This window comes from Argentina anserina, chromosome 4 (genome assembly GCF_933775445.1).
Source record: "Argentina anserina chromosome 4, drPotAnse1.1, whole genome shotgun sequence".
Lineage (NCBI taxonomy): Eukaryota > Viridiplantae > Streptophyta > Magnoliopsida > Rosales > Rosaceae > Argentina > Argentina anserina.
The window spans coordinates 20,970,162-20,985,336 of record NC_065875.1 but is presented as its reverse complement, the minus strand read 5'-3'; the positions used below and the strand labels follow the sequence as shown (position 1 = coordinate 20,985,336).

The following is a 15,175-nucleotide window of genomic DNA, read 5'->3' as shown; positions in this document are numbered from 1 at the left end:
TGACCATGAAAATATGGGTGGCACTTGACTTTTGTTGGCTAGTTTTACTTAGGGATAGCTAGTTGTTAGTTAGTTTCACTTCGGGGATAATTAGTTTATTTGAGCCAGAAGATGTAGTTTTTTTTATTGGTCTTCTGGTGTGTTATCTTAATTTTGCTTGTTGAAATACAAATAAGTTGACATTTTGATTAAAAAAAAAGTTAAGACATTATGATCTTTCTCATTTCAAAATTTAATTTTTTCCATTCTTCAAAATAAAATAAAAAACAACGATGAAAATGAAAAATAAGTAAAAGTTTATAAAACAAGATGAAGAATGCATTTATTGTTTTGATGTTTGAGAATTCGAAGAACAAATATATGTAAGAATTTCTTAATCATCAATATTATGGACCATTATAAATTTAATATATCTTAGTACATACTAATTAATAATATAAAATCTTTTTAAAAATTATATTGTTCCGGGAGAATTATTATTCTATCATTGTGTGTGTCTTAGCCTATTTAGGTTTTCTTATTAGAGTAAATTATGCTTTATGTAATTGATATGAATCTCTAATTCATCAGGATACTCCGTATGTAATGTATACGCCTCATTATCAATCAATAAAGAGATACGTTATGTTCCATTACATTGTTATTATTCTTATTTCTATCATACTCGATCACGTTATTATGCACTTTGTACTAAAGTGTCTGAGCGACGAGGCCACCACCAGAAATTTAGAACCCTAGCATTGACCTATTTTTCTCCGGTAGCCTCCTATTTTTGGCACCATCGGAAAACTAACCTCCATAGTCCATATCGACAACTTGTAGTTGGAAGAGAAGGAAAAACCCCAAATTCGCATGTTCTAAGGATACCCAGAAATTTGTTATGGGCACACCTCGTGTCATCTACTTCGATCTCGGTCTTCTTCACCGACCAACTTCCTGGTCCTCGTATATGAAAAATGATCAATTGTCGTACCATTATGATGACATGTGTGCCTGAGATAGACGTTACTTAAGAGCTTTCTATGCCATCAGTACGAAGATCGACAATAAAAATGAATTCATCAAGTACCTTTCCTGCATAACAATCGATGTAAGAGCAATTTAATAATATGCGGTTTATTTGGCAGACCAACATGTATGTTTTTCTTAAAATTGCTGCTTTTGAACATATATATAAAAATTATCGAGCACTATTAGCATTCTTCATTTCTCTTTTTTTGACCCTTCTAACAGTGTCGATGAGACCAAAGAGAGATATGATTCCCCTCTTGGTCGATTTTTTTGTGTGACGGTCCTGGGGGAGTCTCTTTATTATTTAAAGGGAAGAAATCAATTTCATGTGGTTGTCTGAATACACCGCTTTTTTGGGTGCGATCATGAAAATCGTCGTTATGCATCGATTATTTTGTGACCATATACATTACAATCCTTCTAATTCTTGTTACATACCTGATAATCCCAAGGTCCTTTTATGTACTCATTTATTTCAGTTGAAATTCACTACTCTGAACCAGCACTATTCGCTGACAAAATATTCCAAAATAGAAAATTATATGGGACACACGTACTTAACAAGTGATTCAATTTACGTCTATGATGTTGTCTTACCAGAGTCGACATTGATGCATACTCCACATCCAAGAAACACAAGCCATATTCTGCCCTTGTTTATATTGAGGAAACTTTGGAGATAGAAACGTAACATGCTTCCATTCTCAAGTAAGCAAATCTTTTGAGTCTCAGGCTAAGGCTCTGCCCCTACCGATATGCAAGATTTTATTACTACAGATATTTGATTAATCAATCTATTTAACTATGTTTTCTGATTGGCATCGCCATGTTTCGTACTCGACTTTAACTTAGGTCGTTTATATGAATTGGAAGTTTGATTTTGATGTATTAAAGATTGACATTTAATAATATTTCTCATATTCCTTGTTTACAAGTTGAATTTTTGAGAATTTTATATACTTTAAACCTAGCATGAATGGTCAACGTTTGTAACTCAGGTGGTTCTTAAATTGGCCGCTTTTGGGTTACATGAGACCCCAATAACACTACATTGTGAATTTGTCACATTAAATTTGGAAAACGAACCTCAAAATGTCAAAATTTGACATCGTTATGATCTTTAACGTTTCTGAAACGTATTTCTGGCGTTTTGCCGATGTTTCTGGCCGTATTGGCCGCCTTCCGGTCTATTTCCGAAGTTTCCGTAACCACTGCCCGTTTTCTGCCAGCGATCCATGTCAGATATGAAGTCCGGCCTCCTCATCGGCCAATTTCCAGTCACCGTCGCCACCAGTTTTTTGTCGATTTGTCCAGCGATTCTTCGCCGTTTTCTCTTTGTTTTCCTGTATCTTACCAACATTCTTTGTTGAAGCATTGTCCCGCCAAAGTTTCATTCGGTTTTGAGTATATTTGACCTGGTTTTTCGTTTATCTCTTTCAGTTTTCTCTAAGTCGTTTTTCATAGCTCAACCGACTTTATTTTTGGTGACCACCCGCACCATTTGGATGGTTTTTTTCTAACATCTATTTCCAACGTTCAAGTTAAAGAATGTAGTTTTATTGTCATGTGATATATTCGATAGGATTGTATTGTTTTTTTTCGATCTTCTTTCTGACAATGTCCTACGGGGTATTGTTTGGAATTGTTCTATGTGTCGCTGACTCTCTTAATTTATTTTGATGATGTCCCGCGGCGAAGTCGAGTGTCTTACTGATTGTGCAACCACCTACACTATTTTACGGCGCAAGTAGTTGTTTTACGGATCTCGTGTGAAGATTGTGTTTTATATCTTTGTGCATTACTAAGTTTTAAAATGCCATACAGGCCAATGATATATTTTCATCTTGATACTTATGTTGAGAATGGAGAGGAATATATATATCTGATTATCTGTCAGATTTTGTTGACAGTAGCTTTTTCAAGCTTCGACAGTAGCTTTGTTAATCTGTAGACGTAGCTTTCCTTGCCTGCAACAGTAGCTTTGTGTAACTCGGATTCTTTGAATCATGGGTTCAGTTTTGCTGCCTTATCGGTTTTGCATTATCATTTTTGGTCATTTTAAACGTGATATGATAATTAGAGTTCTTTGAAATTGACATGATCATCCATTTTTCATGTTTATGAAGTGTTTGGATGATTTTTCTCCATGAAAATCCATGGAGAGACCGTGAGACCTCCTCATGGCAATATTGGACTTTTATGTAGTTCGTGGTGCCGTCCACACCTTTCATAGGGAATTGTGACACCTCGTGTTCAATTATCTTAGCTATTTCTCCATGCCCATCACCTATCTTCCAAAACCTATTCAATTGATGACTCTCACTGTCAATCTTCTCATGTGAAGACTCCAATTTAGCATATTCTATTCTTACAAAGTATTTAAGGTGACATTAGTGGACCCTATCCAACCGAATGGCGACATTTTTCAGTATTTTTATGGTAAAGATTAAGAGCATTGACGCGTTGGTCACACGTCGCTTTGCTATCCACAAGTAATGCTGCATTTGCTAAGTTTTTAGCTATGATCATCATACTAAGGGTTCACCACCATTCTCATCCCCTCAAATCTATTCGATTGGATACCGTTGGAGAGTTCACTTTCAAGATCTTTGATGATTTCGTATTTCATGTCAACTGGGATTGTCGTTGAACATTTTGTTCCTCATGTTCATTCACATAATGATCTAGTATAGGCTCGGCCTTGGTTATGGGTAGTAACCTACCGGTCTTTACATGAGGATATGTAATGATATTGCATGCAGCGACACTTATTCGTTTCAAACCCACAACTTGCCAAGCGTTTAGTGCTGTTATGAAATTTTAATTAAAACTCGCAAGTGCACGAATCATTATTAGTATAGTGTGCAAGTACGAGGTCGTTCCAACTAGGGATTGAGAATCGATTTAATTCTATCTTAATTGATCTAAACTAAGAACATAAATTTTAGGTTTTCAAATAACAAATTATAAAAGAAAGAAACAAGATAGAACATAGGGTATCAAAATCAACCACTAACAATTCTATTTATGTATCAATGTACCTAATGGATTCTTCCGTCTGTCTAGACAACAATTCTCATATTTGTGTCCTTTTCAAGTACTCTAGACCATAGTTTTCCTTAAGTTCATGATGCTCCCCCTCTCGAGTAAAAGTTGTATATCCTAGCTATAGAGTCTATCATTTTCAGGTAAAAATTTAACATGCATGACTCATTATGTTTTAGAAAACAAGTTAATTAAGCAAACCATCATTCTCTCTCGAGTAACAATGTAATTCACCACACTTGATCACAAGAAGCTTCATAAATTATATTGCATCTCTGTTTCAAATTTATTTTCAAATTACTATATGCAAAGCCCTAAGGTGATCAATAAAAAAACTTAAACATAAAGCATCAATTCAAATAGTGACTAAATATTCGTCATAAAGAAACTATAAATTAGGGGTGGGCATAAAAAACGGAAATCCCGATCCCGTCCCGAAATTCGTAGGGACGGGACGTGAGGAGGTCTAAAAACATTTGTCCCGTCCCGATCCCGTCCCATTTCATAATAGTGGGATGGGACGTGGGACGAATAATTTCTATCCCGCTTCGTCCCGTCCCGTCCCACCTTCAATGAAAACTTAAAAATTCTCATAAATTTGTATCAAAATGAAACTAACTTATGTTCTCAATAACTCCAAAATTATATTAATTTAAATAATAATGGTAAATTATAATATTTTGAACATAATATGTATTTTTTGGTTAAAATTTCATTATTAAATGTTATTTTGTTGATGAAAAAGTAAAAATATAGGTTTTTATTTAACTTTATAGGAAGGTGGGATTTGTCCCGTCCCGTCCTGATCCCGTCCCGTCCCGATTCAAAAGAGTGGGATGGGACGTGGGATGAGCTCCATCCCGTCCCATCTCGTCCCGTGCCCACCCCTACTATAAATCCATCAATAAAACGTTAAATAAACATTTTTGATAAGGCATCATCCTAACCCTGGACAAAGGTTTAACAAAGTACGACTAAGAAAAACATAACAAAAACATAAAAGAATGGAATTGAGAAGATGAATGGATGGTCTCTGCTCCTTAGGCATCTACATTGTGCTCGGGAGACCTCCCCTCATATGAAATTCGTGCTCTCTTATAAAGGGAAGATTATTGCTCATATTTGACTTCAATTTCCTTGTAAGACTTGAATTCTAGACTCCTATCTTGATATGGAATGAGAAAACCTTGAAATATCCCATGTAAAAGTAGGAATCCATGTAGTCTTTGCATCTTCATCTGAATCATCGACCTTGATATATTGAAATTGAGTGAACTTTGCAACACAACTTGAATTCTCCATGAATGCTAGTGAACCCAAGCAGATTTCAGCTCTGACATCTCGTCACTTAAACTCTCATAAATTCCTCTCAGAGTATTGAAATCAAGATCTGTAAAATCCTACAGACAATAGACATCTTTATATTTCAAATAGATAAAGCTCATTGTCTGATTTGATCTGAAACTCTCACAATAGCTCGACAAAGTTAAATGTTCTGCATATGCAAATTCTGACAATGAAGAATATAATTGTCATTTAATATTTATTAGTTCATTTTAGTTTATGTTCTTCTCTCTTTGACACAATCCTACAAACACAGTAAAATAATATAAATCAATCATAAATTAGAGAACTAAACAAATAAACTAAGGATATGATATATAGGAAAATAGGATAATATGAGCACATCAATGCATACCAGATGGTTACTAGATATAATCCCAACATGCTTTTCACTAACGCCTATTTGGTTAAGTTGTTCATGTGCTTCAATTTTAGTATCTCAAATGGGTCTACATGAAACAAGTAAGTATTTTGGTTGGTTATGAATCACCAACACTTGTATGCTATTTTCAATCTACAACCATAGATCTCTATCATGTGATATCTGTAGACGTTCACTTTGATGAGACACACTTCCCGTCGTTAAGGGGATATATGGAATGCTCTCATTCCGGTTTTAACGCCAGAAATTGACGTGGTGTGGCACTATGTCTCATTAAGATCTCACACTGCTCTAAGTAAGCAAGAAGTGCAACGCATTATCGACCTCCAAAATTTAAGTTAAAGCTTCGATGCTCTATGACTTTATTGATATTTGTAAAAGTGACAAGATCACACATAAATATTGTGATATGCCGGTAAGGTTGGAACTCTTAGAATATAGGAGACTTTCATATGACCTGATCCTAGCATCGTTGGCACCATCCCTGACAGTGGGAAGGAAGCCGACAATGACACCATCGTACGATGTGGTGTTGTCGGCGCCCGTGGTATTGAACCATAAAACAAGGACGGCAAACACAAAGATGGACTAGTAAAGGTTATAGCTTCGGTCTTTGCTCCTACCCGAAAGAGGGTGAGACCATCAAATTCTTTCTGGAATCAAAAACAAGAAAGAAGCGAGGTGGTAGGTACAAGTATTTCGCCTATCATCAAGAGATATTCGATGAATATGTCTATCAACTAAGTTTATGTGGGACGCTACATACTTCTTTTGTTGATGTTCGAGAACAAAAGACATTTCTCAATTGATCGTAAGAAACGTGCGCGTTTGTTAACGGATTGACTCTTATGATTGATGATGTATTCACTTATAACTGCTTTTCACTACTTGATCAGTACTAGTATCCAAGAAAACTGATTTGCAGCATATAATAGTGGTCATTGCATATGTGTAAAGGGATCTTGACACATATATGAAAGTATCCGAAGTACCTTAAATTGCTTGATTAAATGTCTCCAGACCACAAAGAGTTTATGCAGTTAGATTGCGATGTTCGAGAGAACGTAGTACAATCAGTTGTAAAAACTTATACCCATACGTGTTCATATGAAAGCCAATTTTAGATTCTCTATTCCGTTTAAGTTAAGATGATGAAGAGTTTCAATGAGTTATAGATTTATATATGTAAGTGCTAATGAGACACTATTGCTTTCATTATGATGTGACTAACTATGCGCCTATGCATCATCATTGGACTTGCATTGCTTCTTTGACATGTATTTAGTTCTACACTTAGTGAACCAACACACATCCTATCCACACCAACGCTGCCAACAACTCCAGCAACATCAACGTACACTTTTGTGTAACAGTCGACATTGGCAGCATAGAGGATGTCTACGATTTCGTCTCTGACCAAAATCAGTCATTCATTGGTCCATTCCCCATTCTATTATGAAAGACACATTGAATATGACAAATCAGAAACTGTCCAGTTTCGTAGGTTAACTTCACCAAGACCTACATGACAGCTCACTCGATGAAATATGGTGAATTTGGTACCGTTGAAAATGTCTATGTGTCTACTTTCTAAGGACACCAACCATTCAGTTATATCTTCGTATTGAGTGAGTTATGGCCGTTTTAGCAAAGTATGACAGTTAAGTTTGGAAATTTGCAAGTCGGTCAACTTCGACAGATCACTGTGAATTGCTTCGATTGAATTAGGTTGTGAACTTTATATCATTTGAAATCCACATGTGTCTACTTTCCGGAACATTTTACGGTTCACTGATAATATTATAACGAAGAAGTTATGTCCGTCTAAATGCATGAAGGTCATTCCACACGGGAATCTGATTTTCATTGCAAACTCTTATTTTTGAGTTGTTATGCAATTTTGTTTCTTAACATCAAAATTTGACTATGTCTAACATATATGATCTAAGAATGTGTGGCTAAATTAATAATTAATCATTAGCCAAAGACTACTTTTGAGAAACATGTAATGAATGTTATATACATTGTTCTTTATACTCCAGGATTATGACACTAATTATGGGGAGTAGTTTCGTAGACATCAGAGGGAGTCTACCTCACATTTTTATATTTTTACCCAAGAGGTTTTTATTTTACTTGAAAAAGTTTTTACCGAAGCAATGTTATGTATACCATGCAACCTAGACATGTGACACATGGGGAGTGTTCCGAGAGAATTATTATTCTACCATTATGTGTGTCTTAGTCTATTTAGATTTCTTTATCGGAGTAGATTATGTTGTATGTAATAGATACGAATCCCTGATTCATTAGGATACTCCGTATGTAATGTCTATATATATACCCTATTATCAATCAATAAAGAGTTATGTTATGTTCCCTTACGTTGTTCTTATTCTCGTTCCTATCATAATCGATTACATATTCACATATGAAATTATAAGATACCTTGAGTTAAAAGTATTTTAGGTATTTTGAGTTGTATATTTAATACAAAATTAAAATGAGAAATGAGTGTGTATTAAGTATTTAATGGAGTGTATTTAAATTTTCTCGTTTCATGATCTGGATAATATTAATATTCCTTCTGAAGAAGAATGTCTTTAAGAGGCTATTCAATGAAATATACAGAAATACTGGTAGCTAATTGATATATGGGCAAACCTCAGTGGGCATTTTCTCCTTAGTTTTAACGGACTGGGGAACACGCGAAGTGCCATGACCCTGAACATGAGTAAAGCCTCGTGCTTTCTCCAAAATCTGTCAGGTAACATATAATTTCTAGTCTCTGCATCTCAATCACCTTCTTCTTTGAACTCCTTACTACTTTTCAGAGTTCATTTCAATTCTATCGGGACTCAATCTTACTATCTCTCCACTTCTACAGCTTCCTGCACCGCGTTGGCCTCAGCTTGCAGCGACAATCCGGCAAAAAGGAAAGCTCTTCCGGCGATGAAAATATCAGTGAGTATTACTTTCCCATTATAACCCCATTTGGGTTCTCTCATCTTCAGTTGCATCGCTATATAAATATATGCTCCTCTGTTGCACAAGATTAAGTATTGTAGAACTGCAACTAGGAAAGTTTTTAATCTTGGGTCGATCAGGACCACCTAAGCCTAAAAAAAAATTTATTCCTGGTATTTTATACTGTTTTCGATCGAATTCACTTTTTCTATGAGGTAGAAAGCTTAGACTTTTTGTACCAAATGAGAAAGCTTAGACTTTGAATGTTAATAATAGACTTTTCTGCTTTGTACTATAGCTTGAAAGCTCAGCATCTTAGTACAGACCACATAGTCAACAATCAAACTTAGAACCCAAGTTCAATTGAACTACTACCTCTCCTTTAGGTAGGTTTTGGTGTTTTTGTTTTATCAGAGCCAAACTACCAGAGAGTAGTCCTTGTGTTGCTAAAACTCGATCAGTTGAGTTAATTAGGAAAAAAAATGAAGGTTGAAGTTGAATTGATCTCTGAGGAGATTATCAAACCTTCTTCTTCAACCCCTGATGATCTTCGCCATTACCAGCTTTCCTTACTTGATCAATTATCTCCTCCAGTCTATAACCCTTTGATCCTCTTCTATGAATTCAATGACGAGGCCATGCCTAGCATTACTGAGATATCCAATCACCTCAAGAGGTCCTTAGCCGAGGTTTTAACCCTTTTCTACCCATTAGCGGGACGAATCGTAGACAACAAGTATGTAAATTGCAATGATGAGGGTATTCCCTATGTTGAAGCTCGTGTTAAGTGTGAACTCTCTGAAGTTCTAAACAATCCGGCCCCCGGTGAATTCAGTAAGTTCATGCCATTTGAAATAGATAAAATTGATAATAAGTGTCCTCTAGGTGTCCAGCTTAACATCTTTGAATGTGGAGGATTTGCTATTGGTCATTGTATTTCTCACAAGCTTGCAGATGGATTATCTCATTTCATGTTCAGCAAAACTTGGGCTACCACTGCCCTTGGAGATAAAACCAAAATAGAGCATCCAGAGTTTATTTCAGCCGAACTCTTCCCACCAAGGGATTTTACACCCTATGATGCAGGCCTTGGTGTCACAAAATATAAAGTAGTAAAGAGATTTGTGTTTAGTGCCTCTTTGATAGAGTCTCTTAGAGCAAGATATAGTGACAGTTTAGGCTTAGAAAGCCAGAAGCCCATATCTCGTGTTGATGCTTTGTCGGCTTTCATATGGAGTCGATATGTGGCCAATACCAAGGATATAGGACCTGCTGAGAAGTTGTACATGGTTCTCCATTCTGTGAACCTGCGTCCAAGGTTTGACCCCCCATTGCCACAACACTCTTTTGGAAATTTTTATCGTGCTGCCATGACAGCTCCTTTCGTAAGTAGGGGGAACGACTGCTATGGTCTAGTGATGAAGCAGGTACGAGAAGAAATAGAAAAGATTGACGACCACTACATGAGGAGTCTACAACAAGGTGTTGGGCACTTGAGTGAGCTAAATGAGAGTGTTGATAGTGTTATCAGCGGAGAGCTAATTACATTTAGCTTCAGTAGTTTCTGCAGGTTTCCTCTGTATGATAATGATTTTGGTTGGGGGAAGCCGATATGGGTATCCTCACCACCATTGACCTTCAAGAACCTAGTGGTTTTCATGGATACCAAAGAGGCTGATGGTATAGAGGCATATATTAGTTTGGAGGAGGAAGTCATGGCTAAGTTTGAAACTGATATCGAGTTTCTTGCTTATGTGTCTCTAAGTGGGTGCTGAAAGCCTGAAGCTTTTGTGTTTGTCTGTGGAGATAATCAATTGTTGCTGTGCAGCTGGCTAACAAGTTTAGCAATAAATGTGGCGGGATTGCTATTTTTCCCTTATATGTAAAATTATCAGTTTGAATCACATAAGTCTAACCAAATTGTGGACTTCATTTTTGGTTATGATGAACCTACCCAAACAGGGTTATATATTAATATATAGACCACGATGCTGTAGCATCCTTATTCTCTATCAATGTCAAAGTATCTCTAAACATGCCAGTAATGGAGATATCTCTCTATCCACCACCTCATGGCCTCTTTTTATGGTCTTGCTGGTGCAATTAGACTATGTTAGGATGGAGTCTATCAGGTTAATTATCTGGGTTGAGTCTTCCGCTACAAAGCTACCTTGCAGTGTAGTGATCCTGAGTCCATCCCTATAGAACTAGATGATGTAGCTAAATTTCAACAATACTAATCTACGAAAATATAATTGGGGTGATTAAGAGAAAAGAGATTTTGTAGCCAGAAGATATTTAAGTGCAGATAATATGGTACGGGACTGATTTCCTTTCTCCCCTGAAAGGATCAGATCTGGTAAATATTCCAGAGATCTGTACTAGTTGATCTTTGGTTGGGTAATGCTCCATGATAGTTTCAAGGCCGTTAACTATGTTCATGATAACAGTTTGTTTAGGTGTTTGTTTCATTTACATTCTCTATGGCAATAACCAGTATACCAGCAAGTACCATGTAGGCATATATTGTACCGCAGAGGCATAGAAAACTACACACTCTGATAGAGGACTGCTACTTCTCCTTATATATGGTTCTACTAGCTAGTTAGAGGCAAACATATATTGTCTGGAGAGCCACCTTAAGAAGTCCCTAGCCGATGTCTTGACTATTTTCTACCCATTAGCTGGACGAATCAAACATAACGACTGGTGTGTTGATTGCAATGATGAGGGCATTCCCTACCTTGAATCTCTTGTTAATTGTAAACTGTCCGACTTCCTCAACAATCCAATCCCCGATCAACTTAGTAAATTCATGCCATTTGAACTTGATGATCATATTAGCTCGGAGTTAGTCCTAGGGGTCCAGCTAAGCATTTTTGAATGTGGGGGTTTTGCAATTGGTCAATGCATCTCTCACAGGCTTGCTGATGCATCATCCTATTTCATGTTCAGCAAAACTTGGGCGGCCACTGCCCCTGGCGAATCCAACATAGAGCATCCAGACTTTTTGTCAGGAACACGGTTTCCACTGAAGGATGTCATGTCTTGTGATTCAAGCTTCAACAACTCCAGGAATAAAGTTACAAAAAGGTTTTTATTTACTGCTTCTATGATAGCGGCTCTCAGATCAAAGCATGTTGAAAGCGTGGTGGGCTTAGAAGAAAACCAGAAATGTCCATCACGTGTTGGTGCTTTAACATCTTTCATATGGAGTCGATACATGGTGAATACCATCAAGATTACAGGAGCTGATGTTGAGAAGTTGAATGTTGTGAGCCATGCGGTGAACCTACGCCCAAGGTTTGATCCACCATTGCCACAACATTCTTTCGGGAACATTTATCGTGTTGCCATGACAGGGCCCTTATTAAGTACTGGGGATGCATGCAAAGCATATGGTCGGGCCATGAAGGAAGTGCAAGAAGAAATAAAGAAGATCGACAATGAGTGTGTGAAAGGATTACAGCAGGGTGGTGAGCAGTCAGGGCTCCCCATGAATGAGAATGCTGGTAGACTAATGGAACTAGAAGTGGTTCCGTTGGGCTTCAGTAGCTATTGCAGGTTTCCAGCTTATGATAATGATTTCGGTTGGGGAAGGCCTGCGTGGGTGTTCTCAGCACCATTAACCTTTAAGAACATAATAGCATTCATGGGCACCAAAGAGGGTGATGGAATAGAGGCATACATCAGTTTTGGAGCCGCAACTGATGGCTGAATTTGAAACTGATGCTGAGTTCTTTGCCTTTGTCTCCAAGTGAGCATTAAAGAGTGCTTTGGTTGCCTACACTTCCGGCACTAAATTCATACAAAATCATCTACCGTATTGTAAATTGGAGTCATCTGTTTGGTAACTAACGTAAGTTTTGGTAAGTAATGGTTATCTCTGGGTACCATAAGGGTGAACAGTTAACCAAAAACTCAAGTTAGTTACGAAAATGATGGTCCACCTGTTTTCTCCAAAGAATTGCTGGTTGTTTTGTTTGTTTTAAAGTGTTGTTTGTGCCTTTATTATTGTTTTATGTTAAATAGTTTTATCTTAGCTGATGCAATTGGGAGCACATATCTGTACTTCTGTGTAATAAGTGTTTAAGGACTGTTCGCTTGCTTCTTATAGTATTATATTATTGACTTCCTGGACTAGTATGTTGTCTGTATACTTGGCCTTTCTTTAAACTCTAAATCTTCTCACAATGTCTTGCCCTTTTTGTTAGCAAGTGTGTTAAGATTATACTTACCTGCACTTTACTCGCTACATATATACTGTCCTGCAAGAAAACTCGGACTAATAATTTACCAAATTGCATATCTCTGCTTATAAGATTAAGCACTTTGACATATCTGAGATTCCTGCCATTATCTCACTGGAAAATAATTTTAAGCTAACCGTGATCAGATTCAGTCTGTCCTATTTCTGTTTTTCAGCCCGTGATGATCTTCGCCATTACCAGCTCTCCTTCCTTGATCAATTAAGAATAACCTTGTCGTCCTCTTTTTAAAATTAAATGACAAGATGATGCTTAACATTACTGAAATATCTAACCACCTGAAGAAGTCCTTAGCCGTTGTCTTGATCCTTTTCTAATTTTCTGCCCATTAAAGGGCCGTATCACCGAACAGATATGTAGATTGCAACTATGCGGGCATTCCCTATGTTGAAGCTCATGTAAAGTGTGAACTTTCTAATGTTTTCATTATAATTTACTATATATTAATTTGACAAACACTATTCATGCCACTGTTGCTAAACTCACATCGAATTACAGTTTTTCCCTCCATTTTCTGTTAATTGCAATTTTGTTACTCGACTATGTATAAAAAGTCTCAATGATCGACACGCGTCATAATTCTTCTCAGTCCCAAAACTTCTGGCCTCACTCTCCGTTTCTCTCACTGTTCTCTCCAGTTTCAGAGACTCTCTCTACTTCTGATCTCTTCACTTGCGAAAGTATATAAACTGGGTTAATTTTATTAGATTCAGCAAATAAGTCTTTTTGATTCCTCTATTGATTATAGCATGGTTTTTTTGGTTGGTTGTTTCAGTTTGTATAAAAGTCGTTAATGGTCCAAGAATCATGAAGCTTCTATGACAATCTGGGTTCGTTCTTCAAAATCGGTTATAGATTTCACTCATCCTAGATAAATGAGTAAGGTTCTGTTTTCTGGTAAGGAAATTCTTCTGGGCCTATTATATGAATTCATCAAACTGTGTGAATTTTAGATTTTGTTGTTTGTATGTTTAGATTAATTTATTGTTCGTTGTAGATAAGAGAAAGTTTTGATAAAATTGAAGTCAGAAGAGAAAGTCTTTCGGACTATTCAGAGAAAGTTGATTAACAGACTTCTAAGTTATGAAGACTTCTTCTTATCAAGGTATGTACACTTTAGTTTCATCAAATATTTAATTTGATTTGTTTCTCATTCTAATGGACTCTTAAATATATCTGAATTTGCATGTCTTCAACTTTCTGGATTGTCTCAAGTTTTTGTCTACTTTGAATTGAAATGGACAGGTCACTAAATTAATAGTTAGTATCATATGCAAATCACTCTGAGAGAGTTATTTATAGTGCACATCATAGGAGTATGTTTCAATACCTATTATTGGTAATAGTCCATGATCATAGTAGGTTATATGACTTGAGTATAGCTCATGTTATATTGACAACACAAAGGCTTTACTTATATCTCTAGGAGGCTTACAATTACTTTTCTTTCCAGTCTTTTATGCTTCCTATTTGCATCTGTTGTTCAGTTTACATCAAGTCATCAATTAACTAATAGATATGCTAAAGTTTCAATTAGTCATCCATTGTACTAATTTATATGCTAAGGTATAAGAACTTTTGATCTAATATTATTTTGGTGTATGATATTTAGATATAGTTTATGCATCCCGTATTCCAATGGTTTATCAGTGTTAACTGGTTGTTCTCATTTTTGGCTTTTCCCCTTTATGATACTAAAATTTTGCAATCCGGTTAGAGCCTCTATATATATATATATATTTGCTGCTTAGCTTTAAAGTATCGTTCTTGGAAAACAGTTTTCTCAAAATCATGTATTAGCTGCCAGTAGTATTTAACTTACATTCTCTTTTTTCTGTACTCGAAAAATGTGTGAGAAAAGAGGAGCTCAAGCTATTTGAGTACCAAAGTAATCATTGCGCGCTTATTTGCTTAATCAATTTTCAAGTCAACGAAAAAACTCGGTAATTCCCACCTTCCTAAAACATTGTTCTATTTGTCTATTTTGCTTTGATGCAATGGAGTAGAGTCGAACCTTATTGATTCTGCATCACTTTCTTCTTTCTCTGCTTTTGATCAAGGTTAGTACCAATTTCTCAGTTCTGTGAATATGTTTGATTTCCTTTCAGAAATCTGATATAGTAAAGATAAAAATGGTTATCAAGATCATTAAGATGGT

At 36.3% G+C, this 15,175-nt stretch overlaps 2 protein-coding genes and 1 pseudogene across 3 annotated transcripts in view; 2 read left to right on the top strand and 1 right to left on the bottom strand.

Annotated features, from left to right (window-relative positions):
• LOC126792704 (E3 ubiquitin-protein ligase AIRP2-like) overlaps positions 1-5,020 on the bottom strand; it is a 124,748-nt gene extending 119,728 nt beyond the window's left edge. The window contains exon 1 of the mRNA XM_050519165.1: positions 5,007-5,020. The gene's annotated coding sequence lies outside the window, so the exon portion shown is untranslated. The remainder of the gene's footprint in view (positions 1-5,006) is intronic.
• Positions 5,021-8,333: 3,313 nt separating this feature from the next.
• LOC126791067 (stemmadenine O-acetyltransferase-like) lies at positions 8,334-10,867 on the top strand. Of its 2 annotated transcripts, XM_050517467.1 has the most exons (3): positions 8,334-8,549; positions 8,670-9,583; positions 9,704-10,867. In XM_050517467.1, exons 2-3 carry the CDS (start codon positions 9,232-9,234, stop codon positions 10,522-10,524), a joined length of 1,173 nt encoding a protein of 390 aa, XP_050373424.1. In that variant the 5' UTR covers positions 8,334-8,549; positions 8,670-9,231; the 3' UTR covers positions 10,525-10,867. The 2 variants fall into 2 exon arrangements, with proteins under 2 accessions (XP_050373424.1, XP_050373423.1); XM_050517466.1 differs by having other exon boundaries at positions 8,336-8,549; positions 8,670-10,867.
• Positions 10,868-11,564: 697 nt separating this feature from the next.
• Positions 11,565-12,880, top strand: LOC126792375 (stemmadenine O-acetyltransferase-like; annotated as a pseudogene).
• Positions 12,881-15,175: the final 2,295 nt, after the last annotated feature.

Bases quoted from the DNA above. Each gene is read 5' to 3' on its own strand.
- LOC126791067 (XM_050517466.1), top strand. From the start codon at position 9,232: ATGAAGGTTGAAGTTGAATTGATCTCTGAGGAGATTATCAAACCTTCT.